This window comes from Ochotona curzoniae, unplaced genomic scaffold (assembly GCF_017591425.1).
Source record: "Ochotona curzoniae isolate NIBS_2020 unplaced genomic scaffold, NIBS_Ocur_1.0 contig_1, whole genome shotgun sequence".
NCBI lineage: Eukaryota > Metazoa > Chordata > Mammalia > Lagomorpha > Ochotonidae > Ochotona > Ochotona curzoniae.
Genome location: NW_024464918.1, coordinates 43,046,661 through 43,060,840, shown reverse-complemented (window position 1 = coordinate 43,060,840; position 14,180 = coordinate 43,046,661). Strand labels below are relative to the sequence as shown.

At 50.6% G+C, this 14,180-nt stretch overlaps 1 protein-coding gene across 12 annotated transcripts in view; it reads left to right on the top strand.

Moving 5' to 3' along the window:
• ARHGEF37 (Rho guanine nucleotide exchange factor 37) overlaps nt 1-14,180 on the top strand; it is a 70,802-nt gene that overhangs the window by 37,219 nt on the left and 19,403 nt on the right. For 7 of the 12 annotated variants that reach the window (XM_040972812.1, XM_040972743.1, XM_040972767.1 and 4 more), the window contains 4 exons: nt 1,523-1,651; nt 6,457-6,652; nt 9,194-9,351; nt 10,692-13,505. In XM_040972812.1, coding sequence (XP_040828746.1) covers nt 1,523-1,651; nt 6,457-6,652; nt 9,194-9,351; nt 10,692-10,901 — 693 coding nt within the window. In that variant the 3' untranslated portion in view covers nt 10,902-13,505. Of the gene's footprint in view, nt 1-1,522; nt 1,652-6,456; nt 6,653-9,193; nt 9,352-10,691; nt 13,506-13,561; nt 13,905-14,180 lie in introns of those variants that run through there. The other 5 variants (XM_040972785.1, XM_040972804.1, XM_040972776.1 and 2 more) reach the window with 3 other exon arrangements.

The window sequence follows — 14,180 nt, the reverse complement described above, 5'->3', positions numbered from 1 at the left end:
AGCAGGTTCTTAGAAGTGGGCAATGGGAACTTCTAGATCTCCCTGGTCTCCCTCCATTGGTGGAGTCAGACCCTGAAAACAAGGGTAGGACCAGAATTCAGGCCATTTCCAGATTTGGGCTCTGAAGTTGACAAGGCTCTGCTGGTCAGATAGGAGACTGGAACCCATCCCTGGAGTGCTAGCACAGGTGATGACAGGGACAGAAGGCCCTTCTATGCAGGCAGAAGTAAATGTCTCTGGCTGGCATTGTTTGTACTCATGCACCCACTAGCTACCTCCTCCAGTAGGTACAAGCTACCTATTTCGAGAACTTCCCATGGAGCGTTAGGTATTTTCTCGTTAAACCCTTGCAGCACCCCTGTACTGTCAATTTTGTTATTATTCTCCTCCTTTAAAAAAAATTGAAGGAGCCGAGGCCAAGAGAGGTTCTGTATTTAGTCTGAGGCCACACAGTAAGTAGCAGACTTTGGACACTGGCAGCCTGGGCCCTTGGACCATAGAACTCAAAAGCCTGCTTCTGCTGAGCACTGGTCAGAGCCCCTTCCCCAGTGCCCCTGCCTGCGGGGCGGGGAAGAGCTTAGCTTCCTCCCAGCCCTTAGAGCATTCTGCAGAGTTCTGTCTCAGAGATTTTTTGGAGGTCAAGTTGATAGTGGCAGGAAGCCAGGCTGTTTCCCACCCTGCTATGCACTGTAGAATGTTAGGGCAGCACCTGCCACCAGCCTGCCTTGACTTCATCCCTGTGGAGCCCAGGGAAGGCCTGCAGAGCAGAACCCCCGTCCTGTTTTTGTGAAGTGAGTCTGGTGACAGGCCCATGAGCTTGGACATGTCTCTGTGAGCCATAGGGTCTTCCCCACTTAGTCCCAGTGGTCACATGAGTGTGCAGAAGGCTCTTCTCCTGGGCAGACCCCTGTCAGGGCACAGTCTGACCCACAGTTCCTTTGGCTACAAGTACCACAAATCTGAACCAGACTGGATTGAATATGAAGAGAAGATAATGATGTAGGGGCCTGGAGGCCCAGAGAGGATCAGGCCTGAGGCATGGCCCTGTGCAGAAAAAGTAATGTTGAGAGGGTACTGAGCTTTGCTCTGCCCCCTGTCTCTGCTTCCCTCCCTGGGCTGGCCTTACTCCCAGGCAGGCGCTACCCTGCATGCTGCGAGAACTGGCAGCAGAGAGCACCTCACATGCCCCTGAGGCAGAGCAGTGCTCTTGTTCTCAGCCTGCACGAAGGGCTCCCCTGCCTGGCTTGGGTCCATTGTCAGCTTGTGCCTGGCCTTGTGGGTGAGAGGAAGGGATGCCATGGCTGACAGACCCTCAGACAGAACATCATGGTAGGTAGCAACCCTGAACTCCATGGAGAGATGCATCCTCAGAAGAGAGGGGATGAGTGGGCAGCCAGCACCCACAGCAGGCTGGGAAGGGAAGACCCCTCTTGGCTCTCTGTTGACTAGGGTGTGGGCAGCCAGTCTCCTTGTCTCTTGTTTCCTGAAGAAGACCCCATCTGTCCCACTCCCCTCCCCATAGCTGCCCCACCGCCACCTCTCAGAACCTGCCTTCAGGAAGCTGGTGGAAGACACCCTAGGCCAAACCAGTGCCTGGCTTCACTCCTTCCAAGAGGGCTTTGAGAAGGTGCTGCCACCTCCCACCGTGCAAGTAAGTGTCCCTGCCTCTCCCCCACCCCACAATCTGCCCAGGTTTCCATGTGCCCCCAGTGAGGCTCAGTGCTCACCCCTCCCTTCCCTTTGTTTCTTCCTGCTGTTGTGTTATCCATGGACACATATCCTGGGTGGGATTGGGGGTGGTTAGTCTGGGTGGAGTGCATACCCACATACACAGTAAGCTGAAGAGCAGAATGGAACTCTTGGGTCCAGAGTAAGAATACCCTAACACTTGAAGATTAAGTGGAGTTAGTCATAAGCATGGGCAAATGGCATCATCATCAAAAGCATGGGATTTGGGGGGCTGGCCTTTTGGTCTAGTCGTGAAGAGGCCCATCTCAGAGTGTCTAGGCTCAAAATCCAGCCTTGGTACCAGCCTTGTAGCATATCAGGTTGAGCCACAGCCCGCAGCACTGACATCCCCTATTGGCACTGGTGCAAGCCTGGCTGCTAAGCTTCCAATCTGGCTCCCTGCAGATGTGCTCAGGGAAACAGTATCTGTACTTGGGTCTCTGGCGCTCATGTGGAGGAGGACCTGGGCAGAATTCCTAGCTTTGGCCTGGTCTAGCTCTTGCCACCGCAGCCATTTGGCGAGTGAATCAGCACTTGGAAGATTTCTTTATCTATATAACTCTGCCTTTCAAACAATAAACAAAACCTTAAAAAAAAAAAAAGAACCCAGTTCTGCTTGTGCCTCTAACTTCCTGGTAATGTGGACCTTGGAGATGCTCCAGTGGGTTCCTGTCACCCGCAGGGGAGAGCTGCTTCAGCTCTTGGGCATCTTGGGAGTGAACCAGTGAATGGAAGTGTACTTGCATGTTCTCTTTCTCTCTCTCCCTTTCTCTCTCTCTGCCTGTAAAATGAAAGCAAATCAACCAACCTGGAACAGCCTCAAGGTTTTCATCAAGGTGTGTCCTACTTCCTCACCACTTTTTAAAATAAGATTTATTATTATTTTTTTATTGCAAAGTCAGCTATACAGAGAGGAGGAGAGACAGAGAGGAAGATCTTCCATCTGCTGATTCACTCCCCAAGTGGCTGCAACAGCTGGTTGAGCCGATCCAAAGCCAGGAGCTTCTTCCAGGTCTCCCACGTGGGTGCAGGGTCCTAAGGCTTTGGGGCGTCCTCAACTGCTTTCCCAGGTCCCAAACAGGGAACTAGAAGGGAAGCAGGGCCACTGGGATTAGAACTGGTGCTCATATGGGATCTCAGGCGCATTCAAGGCGAGGACTTTAGCTGCTGAGCTACCGTGCCGGGTCCTCCTTACCACTTTCTAATACCAACTTCCATACCAGCATTGAAGATGAACAAAAAGTATGAGTAAGAAGTCATTTACATTTTACCTATTGCTTTGGTATTTTTAATATGTATTTAAATTAAGCTTTGTTTATTTTATTCAAAAGTCAGTTACTGAGAGAAAGGGAGAGATAGCAATCCTCAATCTGCTGGTTCACTTTTGCTGCCTTCCCAGCCATAAGCAGGGGGCTGGATCAGAAGTGGAGCAGCTAGGACATGAACCACTGCCTCTATGGGATGCTGGCACTACAAGCAGAAGAAGGATTTGCTACACCACTGTACCAACCCTATACTATGGCATTTTTTTTAATAACAAAGGGAACTATATAAACTGCATAATGATTTCTAAAGCTTTGGCTGGACAAATGCTTTTTTTAAAGCATTTTTTTTCCTCTAAAATGGAAAGAAACAAACTGTTCCAGTCACTTGGAAAGCACAGCTGGCAATCTGTGTTTCACATGCAACTGCAGTAGCTTTAGGAAGAGGCTTTTTCTGAGCTTTTACCCAAAATGTGGTAAAACCCAGACTGGAGAAAGCAAAAGTGCATGTTTGGTGGCACAAAAGATTTGGAGTAAGGGGTCACCAGACAGTTCCGAGGAACACAGAGAGATAGGGAAGGGGCCTAGCAGAGCCGGACAGATAGTGTGACCTTCAGCCCTGGCCACAATGCCAAGACTGTCCAGGACTAGCAGGGACTCATGTCTGTTCCATGGGAGTCATAGCAGACTCCTCCTTGGGCCATAGCTGTTCCCTTCCTTCCCTGTACTCTACGCCTACACCTCCTCAGGGCTAAACCACAGACCCTATACTGATATCAGGGTAAGGGGAAGTGTACCAAAAAAGACTTACAGGTGCCAGCTTGTGGTACAGTAAGTTAAGCCACTGCCTGCAAGGTTGGCTTTCCATATGGCTGCCAATTAAAGTCCTGGCAGCTCCACTTCCTAACCAGTTCCTTACGCATGTGCCTGGAAAAGCAACAGATGATGGCTCAAGTGTTTAGAATCCTGCTTAGTCACATGGGAGACTCAGACGGGAATCTCCTGGCTTCTGTCTGGCCCAGTGCTAACTCTTGTGGCTATCTTGGGAGTGAATCAGTAAATAGAAGATCTCTCTCTTTAACTCTGCCTTTCAAGTAAATACATATTTAAAAATAAATTTAAAAAGAAAGAATTGGGCCTGGCTCGGTGGCCTAGCAGCTTAAGTCCTCTCTTTGAACACACTAGAATCCCATATGGGCGCCGGTTCTTGTTACAGCAGCCCTGCTTCCCATCCAGCTCCCTGCTTGTGACCTGGGAAAGCAGTCAGGGACAGCCCAAAGCCTTGGGATCCTGCACCTGTGTGGGAGACCTGGAAGAAGTTCCTGGCTCCTGGCTTTGGATTGGCTCAGTTCCGGCTGTTGCGATCACTTGGGGAGTGAATCATCGGATCAAAGGGCTTCCTCTCTGTCTCTCCTCCTATCTGTATATCTGACTTTGTAATAAAAATAAATAAATCTATTAAAAAAGAAAGAATTGAAGCCCCTCAAATTTGTGATGGGAACCTCCTCTCTGTACTTAAAACAAGTTAGAATGACATTTTTCTTACTGGAATAGCGAACTGTACTCATTTTAGGAGACTGAGAAAATGTAGAAACATAAGCCAAATAAACAGGTGAAAACATCTGTGATTCTAGAGACTGCACGTTTACCCTTCCCATTTGTCACACACATCAAACCTCCCTTCACTTCTTGACTTACTTGGCTCAGAGTCCAGAGCCCAGTGGAAATGCTGTGACCTAAGGACAGGAGCAGTCCTGATGATAGCTTTATGTGTCCTTCCCTGAGGGACTGCCAGGGGTGCTGCTGTTCTCAGTACAGATCTGGGGCATCAAACTTAAGGAGGCAAATGTTTACTATACCACTGACTTAATAATAGTAATAATAATGTTTTTTGAAAGTTTATTTGCATCAGCTTGAAATGGAGTGACAGAAAAAGAGGGTGAGAGAGATGAGATTTTCAATAGGTTCATTCCTCAAATGGCTACAGCAGCCAGAGCTGAGCCAGGCCCAAACCAGGGGTCAGGAACTCCATCGGGGTCTCCCACATGAGTTACAGGAACCTATGGTCTTGAACCACCTTTCTAGGCACACTGACGAGGAGCTAGATTGGAAGAGAAGTAGCCACAACCCAAACTGGCACTCATGTAGGATGTTGGCCTTGCAAGCGATGAGTTAGCCTGTTGCACCATAAGGCTGGCCCCTTAATGCTTTCACTCCCTGACCACACCCTATGCTGGCTTTTTTTTTCCTTATGATTTATTTTTTTGAAAGACAGATACACAAAGAAGGAGCTACAGAGAGAAAGATCTTCTATCTGCTGGTTCACTCCCCAAATAACCGCAATGGCCAGAGCTAAGCTGATCCAAAGCCAGGAGACTGGAGCTTCTTCCAGGTCTCCCACATGGGTGCAGGGTCCTAAGGTTCAGGACCATCCTCCACTGCTTTCCCAGACCACAAACAAGGAGCTGGATGGGAAGTGGAGCAGCTGGGATACAAACCAGTGCCCTATGGAATCCCAGCAGTTGAAAGGTGAGAATTTAGCTACTAGGCCAAAGGGACAGGCCCATCATTCTGGCTTTTATACTCACATTATCCAACCACTCTCCACCATTCTATTTAAGGGTCTGTTTAGAGACATTAGGCTCTCTGGTTCTTAATCCTGACCCAGTATTTCCAATGGGGTTGGGATATGGCAGAGACTATGCCTGAATGTCCCCAAATGGCACCTCTGCTTACCTCTCCACACTTAACTTCTCCCCCTAGAAGTAACCTTATACATCATGGTGAACATATTTGTGCATGCGTGTGTGAGTTTATCTAAATACTTGCACAGACAAAGTGCAGTCGATACACGTTCAGCTTGTTTACTTCCCTATTGGTTTTACCAACAGGAGACGCTCATGCCTAAGTCCCTTCTTGTTGACGCTTGGCTGGAGGCAGTGAGTAGGAGAACTAAAGAAATGCCAAGAGAGTCAGGGACAAGCTGTGAGTTTCCATCCAGGCAGACACCCTCCTGTGTCTCTACACCATTCACAAAGCTCATCAATGGTCCTTTGCTTGTTGGGCACTTGGTGAATCCTTGTGGGCTGAAAACTCACCAAGTTGTGAATGTGTGAGGGTTGCCATGTGTGCCCCATGCAGGCTGCAGGGCCAGCTGCCTAGGGTTTGGTGACTGCATGAAACTTATAGTCTCACAGAGCTGGAAGACCTGTACAAAGCATTTCCTGGGGTGTAACTTAGTTGGGCATTTTGGACTGGATTTAGGGCCAGAAATTTCAGAATTTGAATTATGATTTTATAGGATCCCAGAAACTGGACTTTTAAAAAACTTGTTTTTGCATGCTAAGAGCCAACCCTCTGGTACCCTGCTTGCTCAGCAGAAGGAGGATGGGGCTGGACATAGCTTTCAGAGCACGGGCGAATGTTCATGTCTGTACCTATGCCTGACTCTCTCCCTCTCCCCCAGCCTCTGCTGCCAGGATCTGAACGCCAGGTGCAAGCTCTCCTGAGCAAGTATGGCCCTGGGAAGCTGTACCAGGTGACAAGCAACATCAGTGGGTCAGGGACCCTGGACCTGACCCTGCCACGGGGCCAGATCGTGGCCCTGCTTCAAAACAAGGACACCAAAGGCAACAGTGGCCGCTGGCTGGTGGACACCGGGGGTACGTAGATCTTTGCCATCCATTCTTTTCCTGGGATGAGACTCGAACAGGAGCCGTGGGATGACAGAGGCACTCTTGTGGACCCTGTCTGGCTGTCACAGCAATGAGCACAGGTGACATGCAGGGTAAGGGACACAGCTTGGTGTGACCCAGTGCTGCACAATGTGAGGAGGAATTCAGTCTTTCATTGCAACATGTGTCATCAGATTGTGCAGGGTCCTAAGAAAAGGGCCTAGCTTTGGGGAAGATAGAGACATAGGAGAGAATTCAGCACCGCTGGGGGCCCCAGGTACTTGATTGAAGGCTGATGTAGGGATTAGGAAATGACTGGCCGTCCTGGCCTTAGGTTGTTATTCAGTTCTGGGTGCCACAGGGTAGCTGGTCTGGAGTGGCACCATCATCTGAAGGTAATTCACCCAATAGAACTTTCCGGAGAGGAGTGGAGAGACCCACAAAGTAAGGGTTACACAACATTCCTGTTAGGAAACCCATGGACTTTTATTTTGTAAGACTTTTACTTTATTTGTTTGAAAGGCAGAGTTAGAGAAAAGAAGAGACAGAGATGTGTCTGTTACTTTACTCCCCAAATGGCTGCTGCAGCCAGGACTTGTTCAGAGCGAATCCAAGAGCCAGTTGCTTTATCCGTGTCTCCCACATGGCTGCAGGGGCCCAAGCAGGGGCCATTTTCTGCTGCTTCCCCAGGTGCATTAGCAGGAAACTAAGTTGTAATTAGAATAGCTGGGACTCAAACCGGCTCCCATATGAGATACCTGCATTGTAGTTGGCAGCTTTACTTAATGCAACACAGCACCAATATCAATGTGAAGTTTTTTGTTTTTTAAGACTTAGCCTGTTGGGCCCGGCGCGGTGGCGCAGTGGTTAAGGTCCTCGCCTTGCACGCCCAGGATCCCATATGGGTGCCGGTTCTCTCCTGGCAGCCCCGCTTCCCTTCCAGCTCCCTGCCTTTAGCCTGGGAAAGCAGTCAAGGACGGCCCAAGGCTTTGGGACCCTGCACCCATGTGGGAGACCCGGAAGAGGCTCCTGGCTTCAGATCGGCATAGTATCGACCGTTGCGCTCACTTGGGGAGTGAATCATCGGACGGAAGATCTTCCTCTCTGTCTCTCCTCTCTGTATATCCGCCTTTCCAATAAAAAAAATAATAAAAATAAATCTTTATAAAGACTTAGCCTGTTGTGGGAGCCTGGTGGCTAAAGTCCTCGCCTTGCATGCGCTGGGATCCCATATGGGTGGTTCTAATCCCAACTGCTTCACTTCCCATTTAGCTCCCTGCTTGTGTCCTGGGGCAGCAGTAGAGGATGGGCCAAAGCCTTGGGACCTTGCACTCACATGGGAGACCCAGAAGAAGCTCCTGGCTCCTAGCTCACAGCTTCCGATCAGCTTAGCTATGGCTGTTGTGGCCCTTTGGGGAATGAACCAGCAAATGGAAGATCCTTCTCTCTGTAATTCTTACTTTCCAAAACAACAACAACAACAATAACAAAAAGATTTATTTATTTGGAATATAGAATGAATGAGAGAGAGACAATTGGCCTCAATAGCCAGGCTGGGCAAGATTCCTGGCTTCATCTGGGTCTTCCCATGGGTGGCAGAAACCAAGTACTTGGGCCATTAGCAGCTTTCTTTTCAGTCACATTAATGGGGAACTGATTCAGAAGCAGAGTAATAGCTTAACCTGCTAGACCACAACACCTGCCCCCACAATGATGGCTTTTTCTACTGTTAGACAGCTTATTATAATTGCCTCTTAAGTACATTAATCTGAATCAGAAAAAATAGGACAAGTCCCTAAGCTTGCTGTTGTACATTGTGGTTATATAGTGCTAGATCAAGTTTTAAAAAGAGCCGGTTTAAAAAAGTGATGGGTGTCAGGCATCTAGCACAAAAGGGCACCCTTGGGACTCAGGAAATAATGGACTGGGCATTGTAGCAAGACCCATGGGGTAGGAAGGCTGGGTTGGGATCCCAGCTCTGCTTCTCAGCCAACTGCTTGATCTTGGGCAAGCCAAGCTGCTTTTAGCCCAGGGAGCTCAGCATGAAATGGAGTTAAAAGCATTTTGCCTGCTGACCTTAGGAGCTGGTGTGTGATCCAGTGCTGGAGCTGGCACCTTGGGGAGCGATAGCCATTGTAGCCATCGCAACCAGAGCAATGTGAGAAGGTGCTGGGGCTGCCTGCAGGGTACAAGACAGTCTCTGCCCACGGGAAAGTCAGTCCTGGTGGGAGGCAGCAGTCCAACTCTGGGCTGTCCCCAGAGGAGCATGGGACAGTAGTGTTAGCATCTGAAAAGCAGTGTTCACTATCATTCCAAATAACAACTTGTGGATTCATTCGAGCTATTCACAGCTCGGTGGGGAGTGAGCTCCTGTTGTTATGGGGTATGGTTCCTACATGACCTTGTGGGGGTCCACTGGGACGAGGAGTCCTGGGAAGCTGCATTGGGGGCATTCATATCTGTTGACATGTGTGCCACAAGGGGTGGGAAGACAGTCCATAGATGAATGACCTTCTTCTTGTCTACTAGGCTATCGAGGGTACGTGCCAGCTGGGAAACTGCAGCTATACCACATTGTTCCAAATAATAAGGAGCCCAGAGGACAGGCGGGCCCACATGTGGACTCCCAGCAGCCAACACTGCTGCCCACCCCAGCCCCTGTCCCCTCTGTCCCTGCTGTGACCCAGGTAAGTCTTGGGCAGGCCTGGGTGCTGGCCTCCCCTCAGCCACCTAGCCTGGGGCTGGAGTTGGCTCTGCCCGTCTGGGGGGAGCTACCATCCTGTGAGGTTGGGGTGTTGAACAATGGCCACATCAAGTGTCCAGGTCAGGGAGAGACCCAGAAAAAAGGACCTCTCACTCCTGCCACATAAGCACTAGAAAGCTGACCCCACCCTCATCCTCTCCCTACCAAAGAGCAAATGGGATTTATGCATTCCCTGTTTGCCAGACACTGCAAAGATAATGGATATAAAGACGAATAAAGCCTCATGTTCTTTCCACACCCAGACCCATGCTCTCGGGGAGAACTGTGAGGAGTAAAGGGACAGTGTGAATAACCCTAAAGGTGATGCAGTGTCGAGTGTGCAGAGGCTCAGGAAAGGTTTCTCCGAGAAGATGCTGTCTTTCTCAGCCAGGAGTGAGTAGAATTGATCAGATAAAGGGTGTGTAGATGGGAGGAACAGAAAATGTGCATAGCACATGCAAAAGTCCAGTGGCAAGGGAGGACAGACGGTGTGTAAGGAAGAGAATGAGGCCCATGTAGGCAGGTTGGAGAGAGAAACTGCTGGAGATGAAGGTGAGGCCAGGCCAGCAGGGCCTTGGGATCCTGGTAAAGGTATCAGTCTTTGTCGCAAAGTCAGTGGGAAACGTGTGTGTGTTCACGGCAGCTTGATTCATGGGAACTGCGAAGCAGACAATCCAAACGCCTCACAGCACCAGTGAGTAGACAAAACATGAGAATCTAGGCAATGGGATATATTCAGTTGTAAACAGGAATGGCCTGGGTGGCTTGAATACAGAATGCCAAATGAGAGAAGCTGGTGGCAAAAGACCATGCATGATGCCCCTGGCAGAAATGTGTCAAGTCGGCCGATAATAAAGACAGAAAGCTCATCAGTGGTGGGCAGGGTCTGGGAGTGACAGAGGGTGTGTGCTAACACTATGCGGTCTGTCTTCTGGGGTGATGAAAATGTGAAACTAGTGGTGACCATCGTGTAACCTTGCAAACGTGCTACAAACATGGCATTGCACATTTTAAAAGGGTGAATAGTGTGGTTTGTGAATTATAGCTCAGAAAAAGGAAGGTGGTAGGAAGCCATTGCTGATTTGTCTTTGCGTGGGTGGGGGTCCTTGTAGGGATGGGATGACCTGGGAAAGCCAGGGTGGGCCCCTGGACTGCAGCGGGCACGGAGGCTGCTCTCACAGTCAACAGCAGCAGCCATGGTTACAGCGTTGGGTGGAACAGCATGAACGGCCTCTCAGAACCAAGTCTCTGTCCTCCCTTGTGTGTCCCTCCTATGTGTTTCAGGTGGTGGCGGTGTACCCCTTTGTGGCCAGGAGCCACCATGAAGTGAGCCTGCAGGCCGGCCAGCCTGTGACCGTCCTGGAGGCTCAGGACAAGAAGGGGAATCCGGAGTGGAGCCTGGTGGAGGTGAACGGACAGAGGGGATATGTGCCCTCCAGCTTCCTGGCCCGGGTCTCAAGCCCAGCATCGTGGGGCTGGAGTCTCCCCTCTTAGCACGTTCTCCTTGGAGCCCTTGTTGCCTAAAGAGGAGAATAGAGGCTGTGACCCTGGAGGAAGAGAAAGAGTCGAAGGGAAGCCCAGGCCGGCGTGGGGGAAGGGCACTGGAAAGCAGACAGAACAGGGGGGTGGGTCACAGAGGCTTAAGGCAGGACCCCTCACTTGGTCTGCACAGGGAAGCCTCACCCCATGCTGAGGTCACACACCCTAGACAGCAGGTTGCAGCTGATTGACCGGTCTGGTTGACACCTCCATCAAAGCCTGCCAGAGGGAGTGGGCTACCCAGGTGAATGTTACGTGTGTGCTATATGTTTACAGAACTGCCCTGCTTCACAGTTCACTGCCTGTATATGGCATCAAAACACACTCTGGCTGGTGGTGGTCACTGACTCCTTGATTTGAGCTTTGGGGTTCTGGACAGTGAACCATGGGGAGCCCTTCTGATCCAGGACACTGTGGGTTCATCCGTGCAGTGAGGAGTTCCCAGGAGAACTCTGGACTGGGCCATGAGTGGGTGTGACCAAGTCACAATTCTGGAATGTACGTGGGCAAATTCAGAGGTGGTTCCCAGGAAGAGGGGACTTTTGACAGAGTGTCTGGTGCGCCAGGGGACAAAGGGACATGCAAAGCAGCCAGGAACCTGAAGTAAGCTGTGGTGGGTGGGGGAAGTCGAGTCATGCCTTGTTTCCCTGTTTCTGGCAACAAGGGGAGCCAGGGGGCTCTGCGGTGGTTTCGGGTTGCTTCCAAAGGCATAGAGGCAGCAGTGATGTGATGTCAGCTGGCTTTGGCATGGCCGCAGCAAGTGTTTCCCCTCTGGGAAGCCCTGACTTACAGGGTGCTGGTGAGAATAAAGTGAGGCTAAGAACATGGAGGCCTTGGCCGCCTGTGAAGTGTGACACCAATGTCAGAGGCCCCAGCCGGCCAGGCTAGTGAGTGGGAGTGGCCCATCATCCTGCCCTCCCTGGGGCAGCAGGCATTGGCACCAACACAATGTCCTTTCCTATTGTCCCGGAATCTATCTGGGGTTCTTCTCAATACTGCATTCAGGGTAGCCCTTGAACTTGGAATGTGAGTCATTCCCCAATTACACCATAAACAGTTCTGCTTCCAAGACCCTGGAGGCTGTGATGGCCATGGTCACAGCTGCCATATCACCTCTAGGCCATTGCCATGGGCTGGGATACATGACAGGATTCACAGGAAAAGGAAAAAGCATGCATTGTGATTCTTGCACGGCTTGGAAGGTTCTCAAGCAACCTGAGTCAGTGTGTGTGAAGCATGGTGATTCAGACTCTGCTGAGAACACCTCTGTAGCATAACTGGGGTGCCTAGCTGTTAGCCCTGCTTTTGGAAGGGCTTTTGTTTGATGTCTGGGTCAGTCCACAGCTCGACACCTCGGAGCTCGGAGGCTGTACAATGCAAGACAAACTGAGTTGTCACAGTGCCTGCCCCAGCACCACATACCTTTTATAGGATTCTCTTGACTCATTGTCCTTCTCCTCTTTGATAAAAATAGTTACCATAGAGGAACAGGTAATAGAATGGGAAGTCTACTTGCAGGTTCCCCAGGGCTTGCTGGGAGCACATTGTGAGCTGGGCTCAGGGCCCCCCACCGTGGCTGCTCACTGGGCAGTGGGGGGGTGGGGAGGGTGGGAGGGCAATGAGGGCAGCCAGGATCTCTGTCAGGGTCTCATCTCACTGACCAGGGGGGCAGTCCAGGCCCTGGGAACTCAGGGATCTCCCCAGGCTCTTCCAAGGTGTAAGCCAGGCTTGGGGACACATAGCCCTGTGCTCAGCAGTGGCTGGTTGCTGTCACGCAGGCTGTGTTCCATGCGCACCTCGTCCTCACTCTTCCAGACAGGGCAGCGCCAGAGGCAGTTGGAGAGAGGACAGCCTGTTCTGTTAGGGCCCAGAATGTATATTAATTAAGTGCCATTAAAAGGGACCTGAGCAGAATCGGATGTTCTTATAAGGAGAAAATTGTTCTTAATGTTCTTAAGGAGAAAATTGGAATAGCACTTGGAGTCAAGTCTATCTTGTGGCGGGAAAACAAAGATGTCGTCAGTAGCATGTAGGTTATGGTTCTTGTAGACCTGGGGATAAGATCAAAATTCACTGCAGGGTAAGAAAGTGCGTGTTAGGAAGCTGGAATGTGCTCTGTGTTGTCTTCAGGGGACTCTGTGTGATGTGCCTTGCTCCTCCTCCCCCGCCTCTGCCCTGGCTGCCTAGAACCGTTGCACTGTTTCTTATTTATTTCACTGCTGAGCTGTTACATACTAAACTGGCTAAGAGATCCATGAGCTGAAGACTGCTCCTGGAGCGGGGCAGTGAGACCCTTTAAGCCATTTGCCTTCTCCTCCCCACCCCACCCCACTCCCGCTCAGTTTTGGATGCGAGGACGAGATTCTATGGTATCAGAGGACAGATGAATGAATGAATCCGTGGTTCATATGACAGATATCAGCTTGATGAGTAACTGATGTGAACTACTCGGAATAAAGGCTGGCGAGGATGAATGTGTCTGGGATGTGTGACTGTAATCACTGGGTAGTCAGGTGCCGATTCTTCACGACACTTGCCAAGAATAAAAATGACACCGTGTCCGTTTGTGTTCGTTTACTGAATGCCTCCTGCGCATACTGCTGATGCCTCCACAGCTTGAAGTGAGCCTCGGAGATTACAGCCGGTGAGAAGCCACTGAAGGGTCCAAAGCAGAGGAATGTCATGCCTTGGGTTGTAGTTTGGGATCCCTGGGCTCTGGCTATGTGCCTGATGTGCTCTGTGAGTGCAAGGAAGCTCAGACACACCCCAAGCCTCGCTCTGCCTCCGCCCCGTGCCACAAGTCATAGATGGGCAGTACACGTCCCAGGGATAAAAGTCACATGGTGGGGCCCAGCTCCAGTTAGCCTCCTGACTGGTGGCAGAAACATTTACACAAGCATCTGACCCCAAAGGGAAGGATTCTATGGACCAGGCTGATAGTTGCCCAGATGAGGGACAGGGCTGTTGTAGGCAGGGAAGGCGTCCTGGAGGAGGCAGGGCAAGTGCTGAGTGTCACAAGAGAGTGCTGCGTAGTCTAGGCCTAAGTGAGCTTTCTCACCTGCATGTCTTATTACAGCAAGCTTCCGTACCCATATGTCGTGTTACAGCAGCAGAAAACAAACCCAGACAGAAAGATTAGAAAGGAGAAAGCATAGAGAGGCTTCCTCAGACCCTGAGAGGCAAGCTTGTGTGGTGGCATGAAGCATGTCCTGGCCTTGGCCTTAGAAAATCTGA